The sequence below is a fragment of the Trichechus manatus genome, unplaced genomic scaffold (assembly GCF_000243295.1).
Source record: "Trichechus manatus latirostris isolate Lorelei unplaced genomic scaffold, TriManLat1.0 scaffold00036, whole genome shotgun sequence".
Taxonomy (NCBI): Eukaryota; Metazoa; Chordata; class Mammalia; order Sirenia; family Trichechidae; genus Trichechus; species Trichechus manatus.
The window spans coordinates 7,761,567-7,789,397 of NW_004443972.1; the positions used below are offsets into that span (position 1 = coordinate 7,761,567).

General features: G+C 39.8%; 1 protein-coding gene across 3 annotated transcripts in view; it reads left to right on the forward strand.

The window, feature by feature from the left end:
- Positions 1-27,831, forward strand: part of FMNL2 (formin like 2) — a 341,516-nt gene that overhangs the window by 277,736 nt on the left and 35,949 nt on the right. For all 3 annotated transcript variants that reach the window (XM_023730404.1, XM_023730402.1, XM_023730403.1), the window contains exon 10: positions 25,340-25,414. In XM_023730404.1, the coding sequence (XP_023586172.1) occupies positions 25,340-25,414 (75 nt within the window). The remainder of the gene's footprint in view (positions 1-25,339; positions 25,415-27,831) is intronic.

Below are 27,831 nucleotides of genomic sequence, written 5' to 3' on the forward strand. Positions count from 1 at the left end.
TTTTTTTTTTTTGATTAATTCATAAGGAGCCTGGTGGCACAGTGGTTAAGGGCTCAGCTGCTAACCAAAAGGTCAGCAGTTTGAACCCACCAGGTGCTCCATGGGAGAAAGATGTGGCAGTCTGCTTCCGTAAAGATCACAGCCTTGGAAACCCTTTGGGGCAGCTGTCCTCTGTCCTATACGATTGCTATGAGTTGGAATTGACTTGACAGCAACAGGTTTGGTTTTAATTAATTCAAATGTAAACTGAAACAAGGTATCTTTTTAGCCCTTGATAGATTTTATGTGCTTGGTTTCATAATTTTCTCATAGTTCAATTATTATTCAGAGTCACAACAATTTCAGTTTTCTATTTTTTCCTCCGAAGAATCTTGCTACATGTCCTGTAACATCTGGGGTATGTGTTTTAGGAGATAGGGAGTGCTTCTAATTTAATAATAGCTGATGGTGGGAAGAATATTAATCCAAGGCCTTGCTTGAGGTGGAAAAGGGTGGAGCCTGAGCAAGCACATACACAGTCTCAATGAATATGATGATAGATGAATTTTAATTACATAAATTCAGATGGTAAACTTTTCCCAAACATGGTTTATGACATGTCTGAAAACATGAGTGTACTGAATTAGATGAAGACTAAACGGCAGTCAACCGCTGTGCTCCTTGAATTCTTTTCTCTTCAAAAAAATTTTTATTTTTAAAATAGAATTAACACATCTGGTTTTGGTGTTGAAACATCTCTTTGTGAAAATTTATGATCCTGAAATGAGGGACCAGGGTGAGAACAAGAAGTCAACCGTTTCTCCTGAAATTGGCTAAATCAGCCACATGGAAGGACATTACAGCTATCTTCCCTAAATTGATTTTTTTTCTTAGTTGCATGGCAATATATATTTTTGATCGTTAGATCTACCAGAAAGAAAAAAAATATATTTGAAAGTAAAGGTCACTCTTTTTGTGTCTGTATTAGTTCTGGGTCTTGCTTGTGAGAAACAGAAACTGACTGTAACATACAGAGGAACGGGTTGATTGTAAGTATGTTGAGAAGTGCACAGCCTAGGCAAGGAGGCTTGGGAACCACTCTTGGAAAATGAGCAGGCATTTCTAAAGTGTGGCTAGACATTGGCTATGCTCTTGACACCCAGCCACCATAAACACTATTTAGGGTCTGGTCATGCTTTTTCTTCTCTCTCAAACAACGTGAACCATAGCTGGCAATCCTCTGGGTCATAAAAATACACTTACTGGTTAAGGACATCAACCAGCCCCCACTTTAGATTTAGAAACATGATATTTCATCTTTTTTTTTTTTTTTAAAGAACCTTGAGGTCTTCAACCTAGCGCTTGCTATCCTCATCTTTTTCTTAGTCTTCACATCCTTTTTTTTTTAATCTGAGAAATTGCCATACTTTTAAAAAAAGTCTCCAAAAATGTGGCAAAAAAAAAAAAAAGTTCCCATTTGAAATCAAAGAGGAAGAGTATTTTGAGTCCATAGACTCTGCAGTGAAACAGGTTACTATGACACTATTAATAAAGCCCTCTGAGGACTTTGAGCCACCAGCTCCCGGAGGCTGCTTAGAGGTACACCTGGAATTCATTAGGATGCCAGATTGTTTATAACTGTGTTCTCATCTGCTTCCATAATGAAAGCATCTGTCTTTGACAAAAAAGTCTGAGTTTGGTTAATAAAAGCTCCATTCCCTCCCACCTCTGACCTTCCAGTAAATAGATAGATGGGGCCTAGTGAAATGAGTCACTCAAGGCCACCATCTCTCTCATAGACAGCACTCTTGGCAGTAGCCATTATTTTTTTTGCCTGTTGCTACAAGGCTTCCTAAGAAAGCTGATGTGGTTTAGCTACTGGGCATCTGAAAGCACTCGCGTTACACATTATCAAGTTGATTTAAGAAAGCCTGTCAAGTTTTATTTACAGTGGACCAAATTGGGCAGGAAGGAGATTAGACATTTTGGTGCGCTTCCAGCATCCCTCTGAGTTTAATCCCATCTAATCTAACCTCTTGAACATTTGAGGGTGTAGGATTATAATTCCAGCACAAGACCATCCTAATGACTTAAGTGGTAAAATTTTCAACATGGAGGGAAGCGTACATGTTTTTTTCTGTCTTTCATTGAACTATAAGCAATGTATCCTCACAAATGTCAAACTATGGGAGCCATAGTTCTAGAGTGTTTGTATTTCACGATGTCAGGCCAGAATTAGATTGATCTAATTCACCAAAACTCTTTTCTGGCCAGTCTGTTTTCCTAGGATCAAGAAGCAAAGTCATAGTTTGTATGTGGTATTAACACTGCTAAGTAACTTTTTTTTTGTCTGTTTATTAACTGTTGCAGTTAGTGCTTGGGCATAATAAACTACCGCCAACTTTTAGTATGCTCATGGGTTCTGTGTATCAAGATGTCAGACTAGGCATAACAGGGATGAATTGTCTCTGTTTTATGGTGTCTAGGGCTTCATAAAGGAAGATTTGTTGGAGGAGGGCAGGAGTTTATCTGGAGTCTTCTGCACTCATATATCTAGCTTCTGGGCTGTGAAGACTCAAAGGATGGACCCAGCTGGGACTACCAACAGAGTATCTACATGTAGAACTCCTCGTGACTTGGACTTATAGCATGGCAGCTGGGTTCTAAGAAGGAGCATTCAGAGAGCAAGCATTCAAAGAGTCACAAGTTGCAAGGTTTCTTCTGAGCTAGTCTTAGAAGTCAAGCACTGTCACTTCTGCGTTCTGTGGGTTATGAGTCACTAAGGCCAACCCAAATGTAAGGGGAAGTGAATTAGACTTCACTTCTTGATGGTGGAGTGTCAGGGTCACAGTGCAGAAGAGTATGTGGGATGGGAGATACTACTGTGGCCATCTTTGATAAATACAGTTTGCCTTAATAACTGTATGAGAATCACCAGTATATCTACAGTTGTTCCACTTCTGTTTTCTCTCTCTTCTTCACTTCACCCAATACTTTGCTTCTCTTTAGGACTGACAGCTCTGTAAACTTTTTGATTGGAGATAAAAAGGATGGTTACCCCTTCTTTCAAGCCATGGACAAACAATATTGTGAGAGCCTTCCTAGAGGAGAAAGGAGCCATTTTCATTGAATTTCCAAGCCCCTCGTAATGAACTAATTGCTTTATCATCAGTGTCTTTTATTGTCTAGTAAGGAAGTGAAGCCTGGTATTCTGCTCATCGTTAAGGCATGCTAACTTACTGAAGAAAATTTTCATGAATATTTGAGTGCCCACTATGTATCAGTAAAGGAGCCCTGGTGGCGCAGTGGTTTAAAGCACCTGCCTGCTACCTGAAAAGTCAACGGTTCAAACCCACCCGCCACTCTGTGGGAGAAAGATGTGGCAGTCTGCTTCCATAAAGATTTACAGCTTTGGAAACCCTACGAGGCAGTTCTGCCCCGTCTTTATAGGGTCATTGTGAGTTCGAATCAACTTGATGGCAGTGGATACTGTTTGTCAGTAACATTGATAAACACTGGAAATAAGAAAATGAATATGACAGGCCTTACACTTTAAAGTAACCCTCCCAGTCTACTTGAGGAAAGAGATAAATATTCTTACAGTTATACTGGGCTCTGTAAAGGTAAATGCAGGGTATATGCACAGGTAAATACAGAGGAGAAACAGCTAACCAAGACTAGATGAGCGAAGGAGAGCAGATGGAATAAGAGCTTTCAGGGGAGGCTTCCAGTAGGAAGGAGTGCCTGAGCTGAGTTTTGGATGAACAAGGGCTAACCAGATGTATTAGTTTTCTGTTGCTGCTGTAACAAATTACCAGAAACTTAGTAACTTAAAACAAATTTATTATAGTTTGGACATCAGAAGTATAAATAAAATAGGTTTGCAAGGTGACATTCTTCTGGAGGCTCCAGGGGAGAATCTGTTTCCATGCTTTTTTCAGCTTCTAGAGGCTGCCTACATTCCTTGGCTCATGACCCCTTCCAGCAACTTCAAAGCCAGCAACCTAGCACCCTCTGTCTCTATTCTCTCTGCTTCTGTTGTCACATTGCCTTTTCTCTCTCTGATTGATCCTCCTGCCTCCCTCCTGTAAGGACCCTTTGTGATTATATTGGACTCACCCAAATAATCTAGGATAATCTTCCTATAGCAAGGTCCTTAATTTAATCACACCTGCAGAGTCCCTTTTACCATGTAAGATAACATATTCTCAGGTTCCAGGGATTAGGACATGGACATCTTGGGGGAAGGGGGTACTGTTCAGCCTACTGCACCAGGTAAAGAGAGTGAGGAAGCAATTTTATGCAAAGAAGGTGGTGTGTTAATACAGCTTTGTGCCATCACCACAGCCACTCATTGCTGTCGAAACGATTCTGACTCATAGCGACCCTATAGGACAGAATAGAACTGCCCCGTAGGGTTTCCAAGGCTGAAATCTTTATAGAATCGGACTGCCACCTCTCTCTCCTGCGGAGTAGCTGGTGAGTTCGAACCACTGACCTTTCGGTTAGGAGCTGACCACTTAACCACTGCATCACCAGGGCTCCTAATACACCTTTAAGGAGTTTAATTTGTCTTGAATTTCCAATGTTAAAGGAGGCAGGGTGTGGTAAGAGAAAAAATGGGAGAGGGAGCTAGGGGCAGATCATGAAAGGCCTCACTGCTTATCCCAGAGTCTTCATATTGCCATGTGGCTTAAAAGTAACAAGGAGCAGCTATAGGAAATGCGTTCCGCAGTCTCCTGCAAGCATTGGCTGTTTAGATGGACTTCCTCTGCTAGTAAAGAAATCGCTGTTTCATTTTGCTCCAAAAGTCAGTTGGCTTGGTCTCAGTATAATGGCACTTTGACAGAGCAGGGTGTGGTTGGGGTCTGATATTTGTTTCCGAAATTTTGCCATTCATATTTCTCATTCCTTGGGCCTCTTCCTCCACTGATAGTCATCTGCTCCCTCAGCTGCTGTGTTCATTCTCTTTTCACAATCTTCAGGATTTTCCTTTGATGTGGGCCTGAGGGAACTTAAAAAAAAAAAGAGAAATACAGGAGGATGATGATGCTTAGGGACAAATCAGATTATCTCTTTATCTGGGAGAGCATTTGTAGAGATGCTTTGCTTCTCAGCCTGACTTTAATTGTATCCTTCCCTTCTTTCCACAAGCCTGAGTGAAATTTTATGCAAGGAGCCCCACCCTCTATTTTATTCTTGGCAGCCACTTTTTTTTAAAAAAAAAAAAAAAAAAAAAACAGGATGTTGCTTCTTTGTTATTTTTATTCATGTCAAAAGATCATTTCTAAAACGTGTGCCCTTTGCCACCTGTAAAACAGTTGGCATATGCTCCTTCATTTCATGTTCTTGGAAGGTAGCAATGGAGGACCCTGAGAGAAAGCAAGTGAGAGCTGTGTTTAAGACCCTACAGAATCTGAAGCTGAGGCTGGTACTGGTCCTTGACCATGGAGCTTTTACCTGGGAAAGTACCCTGACATGGAGGAGTTGTTGTGGTTGTAAGATACATAAGGACATGTGAAGCGCTCTGCTGTGAGTTGATTAGAATAATGGAATCAAAACTATTACAGCTTTGGTGATGTCATCATCGCCAATTCTAGAAACCATTAGAATGGAAGTTTTCAGCCCCCAGTCAGGATTTGGGTGCTGTTCTGGCCTTTATTTCTGCACAGCGATGTTAAAAGTCTGTTTTAGTATCACGTTTCTTTTTCTTCTCTGAAAGAACTACCTCTCTAGTCTTCCTCTTCCATACTTAATACTTAAGGGGGGAGAAGAAGTCTGTATCTTGGGACTTAGGTATACTTTAAGGAGCCCTGGTAGTGCAGCCATTAAGGCTGGACTGCTGACCAAAAGGTTGGCGGTTCAAAGCCACCCAGTGACTCCACAGGAGAAAGACCCGGCAGTATGCTCCTGTAAAGATTACAGCCAGGAAAACCCTATGCGGCAGTTCTGTTCTGTCACATGGGGTCACTATGAGTCGGAACTGACTGGATGACACCCAATAGCAAGTATACTTTAGTATTCTGTATTTGTTCTAGCTGCTTTTTAAAGTAGTTTTATATAAGTGCACATAGAAAATTCTTTGTAATGTCAAAAGATTCTAGATAATAGGTTCTTTTAGAAGTCATCAATTCCAGTTCTAAGCCCCAGGACTACATTAATCACTTTATTAAACAAGCTTCCATGTTCAAATATAGTGATAAAATAATTATGAAAATGCTTTTCCTAGAATGTTAACTAGAAAAAAGGATAAGATAAATCATATGTGTGTGTATATGTTTGTATGTTATGTGTAATGGCATAAAGATATATTTATGCATAGTAATAAGCCCTAAGGGAGACAGATAAAAAGGATTTGAGACAGCAGCATTGCTTGTATTTTTTTTTAATATTCATTTCTGTTGCTGTAATGTTTGGGAAGTAGTAATGCCTCACACAGCTATAATGTTATTATCAGGGGTCAGATTTTTCTTCTAGTAACATTTTATATGGCCAGTTTCCCCTGTTCTAAAGATGCTCAGTTATCTTCTGTGTAACATCTCTCCAAAGTTAAAGACATCATTGATCACCTTTTCTTCAGAACTAAAAAATCAAAAGTTTTGGGAACTTCTAGTGAGCTGTTGAACAAATACAGTTCTTGTCGTGGAACAGGCATTATTACAGGATCATGGGAGTTTGACAGCAAAAAAAAAAAAAAGGCATGTTTTTGTCCCACAAAAGTTTATGTTCAAAAAGGCAGGACTGATCTTAATAGATACTTGGTTAAGGATCAAATGTATGCTAAGGTCAATAGTAAGAGTATAGTAATCTAAACCTTTAAGAGTTATATTTTAAGTTTTAGATGTTATTGACAATGAATATACTTATTGAACTTGACTGTCTGTGTGATTCAGGTTCAAATTTCATTTAAAGTTTAAACACTTGTAAAATGTAAGCAGATTTTTATTTATTTGGGGCCCATAGTCAATACATAAAGATTTTGTTTGGTTGGTTTCTTTTAAACTATCAGTCATCTTCAGAAAGAAAACATGAGTACCATTCATGAATCTATTCCATTTCTTCCATGTTATAAACATTAACCAGTATGTTTGTTATGTCCTGTAAATAAAAAAGGCATATATGTATGTATATAGAAATAGTAAGGCTACCATTTATGGTTTGCTTAGTTCCAGGAGGCTAGTATATAGAGAATGAATGAGAGAGAATTATTATTTCTCAAATCTACCCTATGAAGTAGGACTAAGGAAAGAGGCTCAGAGTAAATGGGTCTGCTGACATACTCTGGTAAATGGCAACCCTAGAATTTTTACCCAGCTCCATTTAACTCTGAAACTCATATACAACATGTTATCACATATCAAACACTTTCTATACATGCTGGTACATACCTTTCATTTTCCACCAAAAAGCTAGCCTAATGGGATGGGTATAGATTGAGTAGATTATTGACTGGAAAGTTTGAAATTATTAGTGAAATTCAGGCCAGACTGGGCTGTTTGTATGAGGCCCAAGGGAGAGAGTTAGGTCTTGATCAGGATTACAAAGGAGAGAAGAGACTTGATTTGGTGGAAAGAATTCTGGGAACATAAGGAGAGATGGGCACGAAATCTATCCTAAGCGTGGTATAAGTTATAATACACAGCTGTTAACAAGGGGAAATATCTTACTGGGGCCCACCTTATAGAGCAAAGCATGGAAGGAGGCAAGCGTGATTAAGGTTCTGAGGAAGAAATGATGGAGAGATTTAAAACCTGTGACAAAAAAAGCAACTGGAAGACAGGTAAAAGTAGAGGGGAAAAGAAAAAGAAAGGGAAGAAACTAACAGTTAATATAGTACTTTACAGTTTATGAAGAGCTTTTATGTATATTTCATTCAATCCTGTGGAAATCTGAGAAAGGTGTTTTATGTAGCACATAAATCTTAAGGAATATTAGTGTTTTACATAAAATACATTAGAGGGAAGGGATGCTGGAGTTTGGAAGATAGTTGAAGCATTCAAGACTGGGCCCTAGACCAAGCCAGTGACCCTGGCAATGGATATGGAGCCAAAAAATTGAAGAAATGTCAACAAAAGACAGGGTGAACCACTGAATATGACAGACTGACAAAAGAGGAGAAAAAGAGTCTATTCAAATAATGTAAGTTTCATTAAGAAGAAAATAGTCCAAGCATGACGAACAAAAACAATCTGGGAATTTTTTTCTTCAGGCAAAGAAAATGAACTTTGTTTTTATTAAATTTATCTTTTAGTGATGTTAAAATACCCAAGGTCAGAATCTTAGTTCTGAACTGAAGATAATGAATGAGAGGACAGGCTTAAACAGATGATTGGAGGGTGTATGAGTATTTGTGCGCTTGTGCGCTTATGTGGAATCCAAAGAGAAGGGGATTTTAACTGAGGATGTGAACTCTATAGGGACGTCAGTCTAGAAAGAGAAGAGGAAGGAGTCAGGGCTTCGAGTAGGCTGGAGGATGCTCGGAAGAGGCCAGCAATGTAGCATAAAGAGATAATGAAGAGCATGAAAGGATAACTCGTGGGTCTGGTATCATGTGGTGCAAGTTTCTCCTTTAGGTGTGAAATTAATCAAATGGTCTCCATATCCCTTCTCTTTCTACAGTTTTATGATTCTATATAAAATTTGGTCTACACATACTTATGTGTGTAATATGTATTGTGTGTATATATTCAAATAGTTCTAAGAAAATTTAAGTGCTTCTTTGACTACAGATCTAAAAATAAGATACCTAGGTAATAAAATGATAAGTGCCTTCGTTAAAAAAAAAAAAATTAACACGTCCTAGGCCAGTTAGTAGGATAGCAACAAGGTGAAAGTAGATCACTGTGACTTGAGACTAAATTGCGGCTTCAGTCCCTCATTCCCTTTTATTACTGCCTGGATGGCGACTGTATCAGTCCCTTCAGCCAAGTCTCATTTAAAAAAATCTGCAGTGTGTCACAAGACCTTGCTGCTTCCGTAACCAGAAACCGAGCTGAAGTGCGGGGCTGACTGTTGGTGCCCTGCCACTAGTGGGTCCCATCTGTGATAATAACTCTGGTTTGTGCAACTTTTGAAAGCCTGACCTCTCAAGTCATTATTTCAGCTTTTTATTTCCCAGCTCCTCTGTCATACCTCAAACTCTGTTCTGCCCACTGTAGTTTAACAGCCATTCTTTATTCCTTTCACCACAGTGGAGCATGTGGCTCCTGCCCAACTCTTTCATTCCATATATCAATCTGCCAAGGAGATAGAGTCATACGTAGTTTTCATTCACAACAGTTTACTGAAACACAGAAGAAAACGGCTCAGCGGTTCCTGATGATGGTCCAGCAATTCCTGTCAGTCACCCTTCGTCTTGAAGTTGAGCCCTGTGACAGAATTTCCCACCTCAGCTCTGCATCAGTGGAGGCTGGAAAAGGCCGATTTCCTGGTAACATGAGCTGTAGGCTCTGTTTTGTTTTGGCAGTTTGGTTTTGGCCGTGGAAAATCAGGTCTCCTTCCCCACCAATAAACGTGCCAGCAACACATGTGGTATCCCAGATTTACTGGTACATCACTAAGAATAGCACTGCATTTTTCCGTTTTGAAGTATTTTCCAGGAATAGATATAAAACTAGTAAATAGTGCGACCTGTGTAGTTGGTATGAAGGACAAGTTTAGTGCATTAGTGAAAGAAGATAATTTTGTTGTTATTCTTGATGATTTGGTACTTATAGTTCCAGGCTTTCCAGGGCCTCATTGTGAAGAATACAATGCTTACTAGTACAATTTGTTGCCACTGCCTTGATTTGTGCTAAGGCACCAGTAGTTTGACCTACTACTCCTTTTGACCATCAGTACAAATGTCAACTCTGTGAAAAAGGCAAGTAACATGTTAGTATTGTTATAAAAATAGTTTGGGACTCACACACCCTGTCAATGAGCCTCAGGGGCCCTCGGCGTTTGAGGAATACACTTCACGAACTGCTGCCCAAACCTATCATCTGTTATTTTGTTTTGGGTGGGAGTGGTTAAGGTTAGCTCAGAGCAAGATACTCTTGATTAAGACCCAGGCCAGGATAGTAGTTAGGGTAAGTCTGGAGCAGAATACAGAAGAAAGAAAACAGTGGTCAGGAGGGAGCAGTGAACAAACTTAAGGCATTTGCCCATTGTTGGCGTGAGGTCTTTGTTCTATTAAACAAAGAGACGTTGTCTTTCAGGCTGACCTCATAGCGCACCTTTGATGATTTAATTGGACTTACTGTGGTTCAGGCATCAGGGGAGCATGGGTTGACATATGCCTTCTGAGCAGGTCCCAAGGTCTATGGTGAAATCACTGCAGGCTTGAAGCAGCTCAAACCCTGTGCTGTTACTGTGGTTTAGAAAACTCTGCAGTTACCACTGGAAATGTGTCGTTGTTTCCCTTCCACTGCTTGAATTATTTGTGTATGCTCAAAGGAAGCTGTGAGGAGAAATGGGTGAAAGAAAGGACAGGTTAGGCGCTCTTCTCTTTTTGAGGGGTCTGACTGGTAAGTCGTCCCAGAAATGACTGAAGGCCTTTGTCATTTAGGCCTCAGGTAGCTACTTAAAATACTAGTCTCTTGTCAGATGAGAAGGTATTTTGGTCTTCCAGTAGGAATGGAAGCCTTGAGAGAATCTGTGTTTGTCCTTCCTGATGACCAGGAGATGTATGTCTTGCATTGAAGCAGGAGAATCAAGTTGGACATTGGGAATATTTCTGGAAGATGTCATTTATGAAATATGGTAGTTTCATCAGAGATTGTGGAGACTTCTCTAGAATTTAACGAAGGCCGTCTCTTTTAGGGGTGATAACAATGCATTTCTCATTTAAGGTGTGGTATGTTCATGAATTGTCATATGGGGATTTTACTAGCCCTTTGCTTCTATGTCAGGATTCTCTATTCAGTGCAGCAAAATAGATGCATAGAAATTAAAACCATCATCTGGATGCGTTGTCTGCCTGGTGCAAAACATTTGGATATTTGGAAACATCTGGAAAAGTGAAGTTTTCGCAAGAGTGTTTAGCATTATGAGGATGAAATCTCTGGCTCATAATTGGATGACTACCAATCTAAGATTGATCTATATGTCTTATTAATTTATGAGAAAGGAAGTTTGAGTAGATTTGTAAAATAAATTCAGTTGTTTAGCCTTCATTAGTTTTTATTTTAGTGGAGTGAGATTAAGGTTGTTTAGTTTCAGAATGCTTCATTTAGATTTACATTTCTGCCCTTAGGTTCCAAGGAGACTTGGGAAGCAGCAACAAGTTGGAATGGTCTGCTTTTATCACGGCAGCCACTGAATGTATACGTATGAAATATCTAGTTGCCTCAGGGCAAAAATATAATAGACCCCAACAACCAAAGAACACCCCAGAAAAGTGGTTTTGTGGGCATTATGGCATCAGTAAGGAGCCCTGATGGCACAGTGGTTACACACTTGACTCTCAACTGAAAGGTCGGCATTGGCTGTTTGAACCCACCAGCCACTCCATGGGAGAAAGATGTGACAGTCTACTTCCATAAAGATTTACAGCCTTGGTAACCCTATGGGGCAGTTCTGCTCTGTCCTGTAGGGTCACTGTGAGTTGGAATTGACTCAACGCAACGGGTTTGTTTTGCATTGTGGCATCAGTAACTGTGAGACTGCTGGAGCTCTCAACGGAACGTAGAAGATGCTTTTCACCTAGGACTAACTATGAAATAACTGTTTACTCCATGAGGCCCTGAAAAGAAAACAGAACTTTTGTTCTCTGGCAGACCCCAAGAAAGGTCGTCTCATCAGTCATAATAGACTGTGCTTCTAAAACTGTGGCTTCCTGCAGGGAACACTGCGGATCCCAGGGGCCTATCGTGAGAAGAGAAAAAGAAAGTATTGAGGCGCAGGTACCAGACAACAGGGCAAGAAGGAAATACTTAAGGGTCCTTTAATTTTAATATAACTAACCCAGAAACATGTTTTAAAACCACCTTGTAAGAGTCAGGCCTCATTTTGGCTGCAGACTTTGTTTGGTGCCCTGGGAGCTGCTGTTTGGGGAAGACAGTCAGTGACCTTGAAAGCATACCGAGAGGTGGCTGAAGGCAGGCAGTCTGTTGTTCATTTCAACATCTGCTGGCAAGACAATACACTTCGTTACAAGGCTCTTGTAAAAACCATCTTTTCTCGGCTATTAGCCTTTAGGGAAATCATCCTTTAACCTTTGCCCACCCTTAGAGACGCTTTAAACTCTAGCCTCTTTTGCATCAAGGGCCCTGGCTTTATCCAAGTGAGTTAGACTGTTCAGAAATTTCTTTCACAGATGTTTGAGAACATAGTTGAGTTGCTTTTTGGCAGGAGTTGTGCTTTTTTACTTCAGTTCCCCTTTAAGTGAAAATGTATCTTGCTTGTCCTGGGAGTGGACTGTTTTATCTGGGCAGGGCAGGATTTATCAGCTCTGCAAGCATGAGTGAGCCAGATGCGGGGAGTTAATGATTTGGCGGGGATGTTTGGTACGCAGGACCTGTGCAGCCACCTGCATCTGTCTGCATTTGGTTTGTGTAGAGCTTCCAGGCCGGTCAGTTTGGGGATATTACTTTATATAGGCTGTCCCCGGGTTACGAACAAGCTCTGTTCCTGTGTCTTTAAATTGAATTTGTAGGTAAGCCAGAACAGGTGCATACGGTTCTTATTTACTCTTACTTTAGTGCAAGAAAAGGCTTGAAGCCTTTTCAATGATTTAAAAGCTGCATGTGCAGCAAGTGAAGGTGATTGTGAAGAATACTTCGTTAGGAGTAGGAGTAGGGGTTGGTTCCATCCTTTCAAAGTGAGGGCAAATTTACATAACGTTAAAGGGCAAGTACTAGTTTCTGTAAGTCTGACATTTGTAAGCCTGGAACTGCTTGTGTTGCCATGCTGAGATTAGAATTTTAGAGCTTCAAGATAGCTAGTAAAGGATTTTTTTTTAAGGCTTTGTTAGCAATGAAATCTTATTTTTTTATAAAGAAATCCTACCAAGCAACTGAGTGTAATAAAGCAGATCTGGCTAAGTGAGAGTAGAAATCCCAAGAATCTTACTTATTTGTGCTTTCCCTTTTTCTGCCAAGCCGCTTACCTTTGGTTCCCCCAAAGCACTCCCCTGTAACCCTATGGCTTCTTACAGCACAGCTGGAAAACTAGGGATATAGTCTAAGACCCTCAAGTGAATAGCTGTGAAAACTGAAGTCCAGGAAGGTTCACTGGGCGTCCAGGTCACAACGGGGTAGTGGCAGGGTGTAACTTATATCTAGGTTTTCTGGTCTCTGTTTAATACTCCATAGAGTTTCATTTCTGCCCTCAGACTCCCTCACCTCCATCAGTGTTAGAGAGCCTAAAGGCTCAAAGAGGGGATGATGTCAGGAAAGACCCCATAGGGATTGTTGGGTTGGTGGCTGGGTCAGCAGTTTGAAGTCTGTGCTCCAGGGTTGGTGCCCTGGCATTTTACTTTATGCAGTGCAAACCAGGTTTGGTGAATTTACTCATGCTATTCAAACTCAGTATTACAATAGAGTATATGCTTTCCCAAGGAGCTCTGGTGTCTCAAACGGTTAAGCCCTCAGCTACCAACCAGAAGGTTGGCAGTTCACACCCACCCAGCGGCTCCATGGAGGAAGAGCTCTAGTGATCTACTTTCATAAAGATTACAGCCAAGAAAACCCTATGGGCAGTTCTACTTTGTTACACACGGGGTCACTGTGAGTTGAAGTCGACTCAACAGCACCTAACAACAACAAGTATGCTTTCCCAAAGCATAAGCTTTTATTTTTCTGCTTGTTTATTTAGTTTCTGGTAGCCCTGGCTGCTAGCAGTGGAAGTCTAATTCTCGATGGAGTAGTCAAATGCACACAAGAGCTTCTTTCCGTCTGATCTGCTCTGATAGGCTTTTCTGTAGCTGTTGCTCTTATACTTACTCCCCATCCCACCTACTCTAATGGCTATTTTTTACTGATATAGGAAATCGGTGTGAAAGCTAGTGGGGGAAGGAGAAGAGAAACACCAGTGAATATAAAAGTCATGCAATGACAAATTTCAGTTGCAGTAGTACAATTTTTTATTTTAAATTTTTCAGATCATTTATTGTCTGGCCTTTGTTGGCAGATGGAAGTTACATGCAGCCTCCATGCAAATATGCTCTTGGCTCTTCTCTCTGTTTTGATGAAGCCCTTGAGAGCATCCCCACCAAGGCCAGCGTTGTTGTTCTGAAAACAACTGCAAATCAGTGTCTCATTTTGTTCATCCTTGCCAGTTTTCTAAAATGAGCCAATTTCAAAGGAGAGAAGAGGCATGTTCAGCCGTGATGGTTCTGGTTTAATAGCACATGGGGGTGGTCCAGATGTGAGCAATGTGAGCTAAGATGACTTTCTTTGATGTGGGACACAACTTCTACCAACCCTTCTCAAACTTATCTTCCCATTTCCTGTGGGATTATAGTATACGCTTGTTTAATGGTTGCTAAAGTAATATAGAAACAAATGGGAATCTGGTTCACATGCTTCCTTTCCTTCTGCAGAAACAAAGGGGAGCCCTGGAACCCGTGTTGTCCCTGTGGAAAAATGTCAGCAAACGCCACCCTAAATTTGTTAGTTGAGATGGGCAGCAAAGCAGTCTAAATCTTTTCATAGAGGATCCACCAGTAGCTCGGCTGGTACTAGGGGCCCCTTCTGGTTCTTATAGTGGATAAGACAGTGGGCAGATCATTCTTCCAAGGTTTTCCTGAGCTGGCCTCTAGATTGGCAACATTTCGTTTCATGAGTTTGGACTCATTTCACTAAGTTGAGAGCAGCTGTAAATCGGAAGGCATTTAAATCTATTACTTTTGAAGATTAAAGGTATTTCTCTGTTTCATAACACACGTGTTCTCAACATGGATTTGTCTGTTGACAGAATGAGGGATTTCTAAAGAAATTCATATGTTCAAGGCTCTAAAACACTTCAATCCTGTCTAGTGGGCTAGTATCATGATTCTTGGGGTTCTTACCCAGCATGATCTCAATCTAGTATTGCTTGTTCTGGATTCAATAGCATCTCTTTTTGTTAACAGGCTCTAATTAGTTTGTTTTGTTGCTGTCCATGTGTTTTCCACAGCCATATAAAGTCCATTTTCTCTAGTGCCCTGGACACAATCCCTGATTAGTTGTGATTTCCTTTACTATTGCAGTCACTGTGAGTGGGAATTGACTCAATGGCAACTGGTTTATGCTCTATAGGGGCAGTGGGCCAATTCCTGCTGCATTCTTATGGTATATGGTTATAGCAACTATGTTTCTTAATCTGTGTTGCTAAATTGGGTGTTGAATGAGTTGGAGAGTTAATGATCTAGCTATTCAGTTTACAGCTGATAGGTAGAAAGGCTGAGAGTTTAACCAGTAAGTCTAGTTTAAAATTGTGTAAATCAGTGGTTCCCAAATGCTCGTCCAACGACCATGAGTACTTTTTAAAACACGGATTCCTAGTTCAATCCATGGAGATTCTAATTCAGTATGTCTCAATTTAGATCCCCAGAATCTGTTGTTTTTTGAAGTTCCATGGGCAGTTCTGGTGCATGGGTATCAAGCATATTCATAATGAAATGATTGTTTTGTTTTTTAAAAAAATAACTTAAAAAAAAAATCTGTTGGTATCTCAGATAATTCTGGAATACTTTGGCTATCTTCTTAAATGCAGTATGTTTACCTGAACATTCTGGACTGTGTGGGAGGGGACTGTTAGGCTGTTGGACTGTTGCTCTGCCACTCTGTGCTGACCTTTCATCATGCCAGAGATACTTGACCTGTCTGGGCGTCAGTTTCTCATTCATAAATTGAGGGCACCAGATTACCCTGGCGTGTTCCAGCTTTCTAACATTCTTTGATTTGCAGGGCTTTGCCCTCCTGGGAATTGTATTCATCATCACTTTTTATTAGTAGCTGTTGCCTCTTCTAGTTCAGTGAGTGCCTAGTTGCTCAACAGAACTTTCATCACGGGATCTGCCTTGGACCTTTGCCTAGATCCAAGAAGGCCTCTCTTTTTCCTCCTGCTACTACCACCTTCCAAAACAGATGGAAGTAACCACTCTCCTGGGAAGCAATTTCTTTCTTTCTTTCTTTAAATTTTATTGTGCTTTAGGTGAAAGTTTACAGCTCAAGTTAACTTCTCTTTCAAAAATTTATACACATAATTGTTTTGTGACATTGGTTGCAATACCCACAATGTGACAGCATGCTATCCCTTTCCACTCCAGGTTCCCTGTGTCCATTTGTCTAGTTCCTGTCCCTTTCTGCCTTCTTGTCTTGCTTATGGACAGGAGTTGTCCATCTGGTCTCATATATTTGATTGAACTAAGAAGTTCGTTCCTCACTTGTGTATTTTTTGTTTTACAGACCTGTTTAATCTTTGTCTGAAAAGTGGACTTCAGGAATGGTTTCGTTTCTGGGTAGCAGAGTATCTGGGGGCCATGGTCTCTGGTGTTCCTCCAGTCTTTGTCAGATCAGTAAGTCTGGTCTTTTTTGTGAATTTGAATTCTGTTCTATATTTTTCTCCTGTTCTATCCGGGGCTCTCTGTTGTGATCTCTGTCAGAGCGGTTGTTGGTGGTAGCCAGGCACCATCTAGTTCTTTGAGTCTCAGGCTAGTGGAATCTGTGGTTCGTGTGGTCCTTTAGTTCTTTGAGCTAATATTTTCCTTCTGTCTTTGGTTTCCTTCATTCTTCTTTGCTCTGGATGGGATGGGACCAGTGGATGTATCTTAGGTAGCTGCTCACAAGCTTTTAAGACCCTAGATGCTACTCACCAAAGTAGAATGTAGAACATTCTCTTTATAAACTATGTTATGCCAATTGAGCTAGATGTCCCCCGAGACTATGGTCCCCAGACCCTGCTATTCGGTCCTTCAGAGTGTTTGGATGTGTCTAGGAAACTTCTATGCTTTTGCTTTGGTCCAATTGTGCTGACTTCCCCTATACTGTGTGTTATCCTTGCCTTCACAGAAGTTGACACTTGTCTACTATCTACTTAGTGATTTCCCCTCCCCCTGCCTCCCTACCCCCATAACCATCAAAGAATGTTTTTTTCTGTATGTAAACTTTTACTTGAGTTCTTATAATAGTGGTCTTGTACAGTATTTGACCTTTTGTGATTAACTTATTTCACTCAGCATAATTCCCTCCAGATTTATCCATGTTGTGAGATATTTTGCAGATTCATCATTGTTCTTTATCGTTGCATAGTATTGCATTGTGTGTGTATTACCATAATTTGTTTATCCATTCATCTGTTGATGGGCATTTAGGTTGTTTTGGGAAACAAGTTCTTATGTTGAGGTTTCTCATAAGGAATATTCCAGCTATAATTCTGGTGTTTTCTAATCATGCCTTAGCAATTTCCATCCCCTGGGCTAGGGAAACTTGTCCTTTCGAACACAAGATGTGACTGATGGCAATGATCCGGGGTCCGGCCTGCACTGCCTCACCATTCCCTTCAGTGAGAGGCTTTTGTTTCCAGAAACCTGTTGTATATTCTTTACTAGTAAACCAGTTGCTGTTCAGTCAACTCCGACTTGTGGCAACCCCATGTGTGTCTGAGTAGAACTATGCTCCATAGGGTTTTCAATGGCTGATATTTTAGAAGAAGATTACCAGGCCTGTCTTCCAAGGCACTTGTCGGTGGGCTTGAATCTCCTGCTTTTCCATTAACAGCTGAGCGCATTAACCTTTTGAACCACCCAGGCACTCCTGTATACTCTCTAGAGGAGCCTTAAAATGTTGGTGCCATAACATAGTTTTATAAAGTAAATGTTCTATAACCTACTTTGGTGAGTAGCGTCTGGGGTCTTAAAAGCTTATGAGTAGCTATCTAAGATACTCCACTGGTCTCACCCCATGTGGAGCAAGGGAGAATGAAGAAAACCAAAGACACAAGGGAAAGATTAGTCCAAAGGACTAATAGATCACAACTACCACAGCCTCCACCAGACTGAGTCCAGCACAACTAGATGTTGCCTGGCTACCACCACTGACTGCCCTGGCAAGGATCACAATAGAGGGTCCCAGACAGAGCTGGAGAAAAATGTAGAACAAAATTCTAATTCACAAAAAAGGACCAGACTTACCAAACTTAACAAGAATTGTTAAAGGGAGTCCTTCAGTTTGAGAACAAACAACATCAGATGACAGCCTGAATCTAGGTTACAAGACAACATCAGCCAGATACCAACCTAGGTAATGAATTCTCAAGGATTAATGAAAACTAAAAGATTTACAACAGGGACCAGAGAGCTTAATCTGTAAATGACAACAACGTCAGAACGATAAAAGAGGGAATAAGCGGTGTAGGTACAGAACTTTCAAATGGAGAGGAAGGCAAGGTGATACCAAGTAATAAAAGACTGGTTCAAATTTAGGAAGATAAGGGTAAATTTCAGGGTAACCACAAAGAAAGTTAACAAACCTACTCATCAAAATAAAGAAGAAAAACTTAAGGTTTCAGTAAACACAAAATCTACAAAAACAAATGAAAAAAAATCTACAAACAAAGAAATTCAGCACAGGAGAGTAAGAGGAACAAAGAAAATGTTAGCAGCACACACACAAAAAAAGTACAAAATGACAGCAATAAACTCACACCTATCAATAATTACAGTGAACGTAAATGGCCTAAATGCACCCATAACGAGACAGAGAGAGTAACAGAATGGATAAAAAAGCAGGATCCATCAATATGGTGTCTACAAGAGACACACCTTAGAAACAAAGATGTAAATTTATTAAAAAATTGAATATTGGAAAAAAGTAAGCAAGCAGCTACCAAAAAAAGCAGGAGTGGCAATACTAATCTCAGATGAAATAGACTTTAAAACAAAATCCACCATAAAAGACAAGGGCATTATATAATGATTAAAGGGACAATCCATCATGAAGGCATAACCGTAATAAACACCTATGCACCCAATGACAGAGCTCCAAAATACATAAAACAAACTCTAACAGCACTGAAAAGAGAAATTGACAGTTCCACAGTAGTAGTAGGAGAGTTCAACATACCACTCTCAGTAAAGGACAGAACATCTAGAAAGAAACTCAGCAGAGATACAGAAGATCTAAGGCCACAATCAGCGAACTTGACCTCATGGACATATATAGAACACCCAACAGCTGCAAAGTACACATTATTTTCCAACACACATGGAGTGTTCTCCAGAATAGATCACATCTTAGGCTACAAAGCAACCTTCAACAAAATCCAAAACATTGAGATAATAGAAAGTATCTTCTCTGATCGCAATGCCATCAAGGTAGAAATTAACAACAGGAAGAGCAAGGAAAAAAAATCAGTTTACATGGAAACTGAATAACACCCTGCTTAAAAACCACTGGATGATAGAAGAAATCAAAGATAGAATCAAAAAATTCCTAGAATCAAACTTGAATGAAAACACATCATAACAAAATCTCTGGGACACAACCAAGGCAGTGCTCAGAGGTCAATTTACAGCAATAGATGCACATATCAAAAAAGAAGAAAGGGACAAAATCAAAACGTTAGCTACACAATTCAAATAGAAGGAGAACAGCAAAAGAAGCCCACAGCCAGCAGAAGAAATGAAATAATAAAGATCAGAGTAGAAATAAATGAAATAGAGAATAGAAAAACAGTAGAAAGAATCAACAAAACCAAAAGTTGGTTCTTGGAAAGGATCAACAAAATCTACAAACCACTGGCCAAACTGACAAAAACAGGAGAGGATGCAAATAACCTAAATAAGAAATGAAATGGGAAACATTACAACAGACTCAACTGAAATAAAAAGGATCATAACAGAGTACTATGAAAAACTATACTCCAACAAATTTGAAAACTAGAGGAAGTGGACAAATTTCTAGAAGCACACTACCTACCCAAACTAACACAAAATGATGTTGAAAATCTGAGCAGACCCATAATAAGAGAAGAAATTGAAACGGTAATAAACTCCCAACAAAAAAAAAGCCTTGTCCAAGATGGCTTCACTGGAGAATTCTACCAAACATTCAGAGAAGAGCTTACACCAGTACTACTCAAAACTGTTTCAGAAAAGAGATACTTTTGAATCCATTCTACGAAGTCAGCATAACCCCGATACTGAAATTAGGCAAAGACAACACAGAAAAAGAAAATTACAGATGAATATCTCTCATGAATATAGATGCAAAAATTATCAATGAAATTCTAGCCAATAGAATTCAGCATCTTATCAAAATAATAATACACCACGACCGAGTAGGATTGATACCAGGTATGCAAGGATGTTCAACATTAGACAATCAATCAACATAATCTACCACATAAATAAACACATGATCATCTCAATTGATGCAGAAAAGGCTTTCGACAAAGTCCAGCACCCATTCCTGATAAAAACTCCAATAAAATAGGTATAGAAGAGAAATTCCTCGATATAATAAATGGCATCTATGCAAAACCAGCAGTCAACATCATTCTTAATGGAGAGAGGCTGAAATCATTCCACTTTAGAACAGGCACAAGATAAGGATGTCCTTTATCACCACTCCTATTTAACATTGTGCTGGAAATCCTAGCTAGATCAAGAAAATAGGCAAGAAAAAGAAAGCGCATCCAGATTGATAATGAAAAAGTTAAACTGTCCCTATTTGCGGATGATATACTATACGTAGAAAACCCAAAAGGCTCCATGGGAAAACTACTGGAAGTAATAGAAAGATACAGCAGAATAGCAGGATACAAGATAAACATACAAAAATCAGTTGGATTCCTATACACCAATAAATAAAATGATGAAAAGGAAATCAGGAAAACGATACCATTTATAATAGCCCTTAAAAACTAAAATACTTAGGACTAAATCTAACCAGGGATGTAAAAGACCTATACAAAGAAGACTACAAAACACTACTGCGAGAAACCAAAAGAGATTTACATAAATGGAAAAACATACCATGCTCATGGATAGGTAGACTCAACATTGTGAAAATGTCAATTCTGCCCAAAGCAATCAGCAAATACAATACAATCCTGAGCCAAATACCAGCAGCATTCTTTAAAGAGATGGAAAAACTAATCATTAACTTCCTGTGGAAGGGGAAAAAACCCCGGATAAGTAAAGCACTATTGAAGAAGAAGAAGAAAGTAGGAGGACTCACACACTACCTGACCTCAGAACCTACTATACAGCTACGGTAGTCAAAACAGCCTGGTACTGGTACAATGACAGATACATTGGCCAGTGGAACATAATTGAGAACCGAGATGTAAATCCATCTGCCTGCGGTCACCTGATGTTCGACAAGGGCCCAAAGTCCATCACACAGGGAAAAGACAGTTTTTTAAACAAATAGTACTGGCAAAACTGGATGTTTATCTGCAAAAAAATAAAACAGGACCCATATCTCACACCATACGCAAAAACTAATTCAAAATGGATCAAAGACCTAAATATAAAGCCAAAAACTATAAAGTTCATAGAAGAAAAATAGGACCAACACTACAGGCCGTAATGCACTGCATTGACGAATACAAGCCATAATTAACAACCACAGAGTCTAGAAGATAAGTTAGATAACTGGGATCTTCTAAAAATTAAACACTTATGCTCATCAGAAGACTTCACCAAGAGTAAAAACAGACTGGGAAAAAATTTTTGGCTATTACAAGGCAGACAAAGGTCTTATCTCTAAAATCTACGGGAAAATCCAACAACTCTATGACAAAAAGACAAATCCAGTTAAAAAATGGGCAAAGGAAATGAACTGATGCTTCACCAAAGAAGACATTCAAGTGGCTAACAGACACATGAGAAAATGCTTGCCATCAGTAGCCATTAGAGAAATGTAAATCAAAACCATGATGAGATACCATCTCACCCTGGCATTACTGGCATGAATCAAAAAAACAGAAAATAACAAATGTTGGAGAGGCTGCAGGGAGATTGGAACTCTTATGTACTGCTGGTTGCAATGCAAAATGTTACAACCATTCTGGAAAATGGTATGGCGCCTCCTTAGAAAGCTAGAAATAGAAATACCATATGATCCAGCAATCCCACTCCTAGGAATATATCCTAGAGAAATAAGAGCTGTCATACAAATAGACATATATACACCCAAGTTCATTGTAGCATTGTTCACAATAGCAAAAAGATGGAAACAACCTAGGTAGGTGCCTGTTGTAGCGTGGGTTCTAGAGAAGCCAAACCAGTAAAGGGTATAAATATACCTAGAGATTTATATCAAAGAAACAGCTCATGCACTTGTAGGGGCTGAAGCATCCCAAGTCCCTGGATCAGGGTAGAGGTCTTTCCTAATTCACACAGCCGCAGGGGCTGGCGAACCCAAGATTGGCAGGTCAGAGAGCAGGGCTCTGCTCACAGGCTGTGAAGATCAACGAATCTCAAGATCAGCAAATAAGCTGATACCTCAACTCCCAAGAACCAGAGGTCAGATGAACAGGAGGCAGCTACAGGATCCAGAGCAAGCAAAAAGCCAGAACTTCTGCTTATATTCGGATGCAGGTCAAACCTCCAAGGAGACTCCCTTTCAACTGATTGGCTACTCACAGCAAATTCAGTCATGGGAGTGATCACATATAAACCCTGAGAATCATGGCCCAGCCAAGTTGACACACAATCTTAACCATCACAATGCCCATTAACAGATGAATGGATAAAAAAAACTATGATACATATACACAATGGAGTACTATGCAACGATAAAGAACAATGATGAATCTGGGAAACATCTCACAATGTGGATGAATCTGGAGGGTATTATGCTGAGTGAAATTAGTTACGAAAAGACAAATATTGTACGAGATCACTACTATAAAAACTCATGAAAAGGTTTGCACACAAAAAGACCCAATCTTTGATGGTTATGCAAGAGGCGAGGGGTGGGGGTGGAAAAACACTAAATAGACAATAAATAAGTGGTAGTTTTGGTGAAGGATAAGACAGTACACAATACTGGGAAGCCAGCACAATAAAAAATAATAGAGAAAAGAAAAAAAAAGACCAGACTTACTGGTCTGACAGAAACTGGAAAAACCCCGAGAGTATGGCCCCTGGACACCCTTTTAACTCAGTACTGAAATCACTCCTAAGGTTCACCCTTCAGCCAAAGATTAGACAGGCCCATAAAACAAAACGAGACTCAATGCGTACACCAGCCCAGGGGCAAGGACGAGAAGGCAGGAGGGGACAGGAAAGCTGGTAATGGGGAACCCAAGGTCAAGAAGGGGAGAGTGTTGACATGTTGTGGGGTTGGCAGCCAGTGTCACAAAATACTGTATTGTTTAATGAGAAACTAATTTGCTCTGTAAACCTTCATCTAAACTACAATAAAAAGAACAAGAAAGGAAAAAAAAAATGTTGGTGCCAAGAGGCTGCTGGGGCAGGAGCAGTGCTGGGGCAGGGACAGAACACAGTATTTCCTTAAATTTGTGGTCTGTGGCCTTTGTGGAGCATCAAAATGACCTCTAATGCTTTAAAAAATATACATGCTGTGTCACCCCTAGCTCACCTGACCTCACCTGGAATCAGACTTGCTGGCGAGCTCTGGGGGCGGGCAAGTGCATTTTCACGCCAATACTAGAATCTCTCTTCTTGAGCCTTCTCCCCGTCCTCTATATTGGCCCCATGCTGTGTTCCTCTGCATCTGTAATTATTTTTTATTAAGGCATGCCCATATAAATGGAGGGTAGTCATCAGAATACAGTTAATGATGGTCTGAATCTTTTCAAAAAATGAAGTTGCTTTGAAATTAAAAGGTGTTCAGAGGTTCAGGGTTACTCTTCTTTTAACACTCCCAGCAGATAGGCATGGGGACGACTGCTACAGATTTAATTCAGGTGCCGATCTGAGTGGTCTAATGGTTCTTGTTTCACCCTAAAACATGATGGAAAGTAGGAAGACAGTCACCTTCTGTTAAGTATAGTTTGACACAGTTATTCATTCATCCTCTATTCAGTGCAATTCAACAAATATTATCGAGAACTTACGATGAGCTAAGCATTGTTCTTCTAGGTGTTGAGGAAAACAGTAGTGAACAAAACAATCAAAATTCCTTCGTGGGACTTTATCTTCCCCATAGTATATATGTCCATTTAATATATAATTAAATGGCATTATTTAACTTGACTGAATTAAATTATAATATTATGAGGTATCATTTTGGAAGAATTCTTCAGGATCAGCCTGAGTATCCCTAAGATCACAAATGGAATCAGAAAATTTAGTTTAGCATGTGAAACCAAGATTAAATTTGCAAAATGTCAAGAACAGGGAGTGTGTCTTACTGACCAAGTTCGCAGTCCTTAGACATTCAGGGAAACATTTTCTGAAGGCTGAATGAATGAATAAACCTATGGGAGTAGGACTTGGCTCCAAAAAAAGGACATTGACAGAATTAAAGTTTGTTCTTAGATTTTGAGAATGCATTTCCAGAGAAGTGTATTATTTGGTACAAATCTTCTTTGACTCTGTTGTTGTTTTTAAGTTGTGGTAAATATATATAATATATGTAAACAAAAAATTTGCCATTTCAGCCTTTTTTACATGTACCATTCAGTGACATTGTATATGTATGTTCAGCATTACATTGTAGAGTGTAATGTTCATCATACTGTGCAACCATCACCACTATTTGTTTTCAAATTTTGGCTCTGCTTTTAACTCCATATATTTAACTCCATATATATGCAGATCTCTTGGAGCCTTGGAGTTTCCAGTACTTTATCTGCTCGTTTCACCTGTTTATTTAAAGAATTAATTTGAGCTGAATTCATGTTTCAGGGTTCTGGGATGCTACTTCACAAGTAATTGTAAATTTCTATCCTCCAGTCACCTTAAATGGGTTAACACAGCTTTCCAAAGTGTCTTATTTACCTCTGTGTTGTAGTTGATGCTCTAAGTCTTTGATTCAGTTTGACATAATATGAAAATTTTGAATCTGCCTTTCTAGGAATTTAAATACTAAATTATTGAAAACTTTTAGCATGTCTGTTTTGAAAGTACTTTTGTAAGAAGGAGATCGGTGATCATTTTTTACCATGAAGTACCTTCTGGGATTCTGAGTGTGTGCTCAAAAATTGGTGGGACTGCAAAGACAGCCAATGAAAGAAAAACACACTTGACAGGGATCTCAAAATATCAAGAGAACATGCAAAAGAAACCAGAATCAGCTTTTGGTACTGGCTCCCGTTGCTATTTGTGAGTTAAGTAGCTTAGAGAAGAAGTAAATAGTGTGTGAGAACGAAGAAAAATATATATTCTGGAAGTAATTATTAATGCTGAAATTTCTGCATCTAATTTTGGAGTGCTTATGTTTAGAATTTCACATGGTGATGAAATGTTATGTTTCAGGTTTGCGGAGAAAAACAACGCTTTGAGAAGCTGATGGAACATTTCAGGAATGAAGACAATAACATAGATTTTATGGTGCGTTGTTTCTGTATTACATTCAACATAGCAAACTCAGCAGTTTTTTTCTAACTCCACTAGGGGTGTGGGTGTATACGTGTGTGCGTGCGTGCGTGCGTGTGTTACAAATGACAGGAAATTGAATGTTACATGCTATAGATCCAATCTAGATTGTCCTTCTTAATCTGTTTTTCCCCTTGTGGCATTTGTTTTCAGTTTTATTCCTTACATACATACTTATAGTAAAGGCCAGAAGTACTGATTATTTATAACAAATAAAGGAGAGGATCCATGCAGTTGGGAAAAGGAAGTTAACAGGTAAACGTTTCTGGTGTAAACGCCCAAAATTGTCACTTTAGCTGATGATGGTGCCGCATAGGAAGCCTTAAGGTAGAAACCAAGAGCCTTGACCATTTCAGCTTCTGCAGGCCCCAGCCAGTGGCCTTCTCAGACTATATTTTCAAAGACTAGAGGGCTTTGGTTTGTAGAACTGACAGTATGTATCCCCAAAATTAAGGAGTCCTGCTGGTGCAATGGTTAATCACTTGGCTGCTAATGGAGTGGTTGGCAATTCAAATCTACCCAGCAGCTCTGTGGGAGAAAAGACCTGATGATATGCTTCCATAAAAATTCCAAAAAAATTCCAGCTCACAGCGACCCTATGGGACAGAGCAGAACTGCTCCATAGGGTTTCCAGGGCTGTAAATCTTTACAGGAGCAGATTGCTGCATCTTTCTCCCGTGCAGTGGCTGGTGGGTTCGAGCCTCTGACCTTTTGATTAGCAACTGAGTGCTTAACTGCTGTGCCACCAGGGCTCCTTCTGTAAAGATTACAGCCTAGAAAACCCTATGGGACATCTATTCTGTCATATAGGGTCACTATGAGTTGGAATCGACTCGATGGCATACAACAATAGCAACATCCCGAAAATAAATACATAGCAGTGATTTTTTCCCCTTGATCTCTTTCCTACTCTAGTAATTCGGTGAGGGCATAATCATACTGCAGATCTCCATAGCAGCTTTGATCCCATATAAGAACGTGGTTCAGCAGCCATACAATACTGTCATCCTTAGGTTAAAAAAAAAGGAAAACTAAATGAGTTCCAGGACTTTTGAATTCTTATACCTAAATCTTAATTGTGAGCTGAAGATGCTCTAGAGAATTTCCTGGGACAAATTACCCTTGAGTGCACTCAGATCTGCAGGCTTTCTTTGACCTAATGCAGTTACCCTAGGGAACTTCTGGGCCCAGGATGTCCATACCTGGGCTTAATCTCTCCACTCAGTCCCAGCCTAGAGGAGGTATCCTAGTCAGCGCTTACATTGTAGGGTCTTCCAAAGCCTGTGTTTAGGATACCAAGTACAATTTTCATTTTAATTGCTTCGGCGATTATAAAGCATGAAAAATAGCTTTGCAAATTTCTAACCCTTTCATGTGGAATTTTTTTTTCCTGGATCCTCAAAATTTATATGCCTCCTAGCCCCCTAACCCCTTCCAAAATCAGTGAGAAAGAAGAAACCCTCTAGAAGAAGTTTTCGTTTCCATAAAGCATGTTATTTGCTTTTAAAAGATAAAAACTAAGTGTGAAACAAGGAATAACTTTCACATTGGCTTTTTGATTCTTGTTATTAGGATCTTTTGGAGTTTTTAAGGCTAATTTTTGCTCTGGTGATAAATATCTAAAGAGGCTTATGCCCTGGCCCCCCTTACCATTTCTTTTCTCTGCCTTGCTAAGAGCAGCTTCTTCATTCCTTTAGAGCTGAAGTTGTAAACCAGAGGCTCCAAGTTGGAGCCAAGCCACAGGCTTGTGATGTTAGGCTGACATTGTTGACTCTACATAAAAATTTGGAGATTGAACATAAAAATACAGATTTTGAATTTTCTTGAAAATGAAAAATTTTGGATAGCACCATGCCCCGTTTCTGCAGAATATCAGCTTCAGGAGCCAAGTAGCCCCTCTTCCTTTAGCACAAAGATAGCTTCTCCAGTTTGTCACAGTCTACACCATTCCCTATTGTGCTGCCCATGGCCTACCTCACTCACTCACGTTACTTTACCATACTTCTCTGGCCATTTGAGTTCCTGCTGAAAGCCCTTAACAACACCTGCGGCTGCCCATCTACAAACTAGAGCATATTTCCTGTCAGCTCATTTATTCATGTGTATATACATTGAGGTACCTTACTTAGAGGCTGCTGGCACACAGGTACTCTGTGCCACATTCATGTGTTACCTAGCAAGCAGTGCATATCCTAAAGCTCAACAGAGCATTTAGACCTGCTTTCTCAAGAGAAATGGAAGGGTGCCAAAATCTGACCATGTTTTTCCTCCAGAAAATGAGTCTTTTCATAAACTGCCTTGAGGATACAATTAGGTTGCTCAACCTCCCAAAACAACATATTCTTCATAACATATCATACAAATTCCTTTAA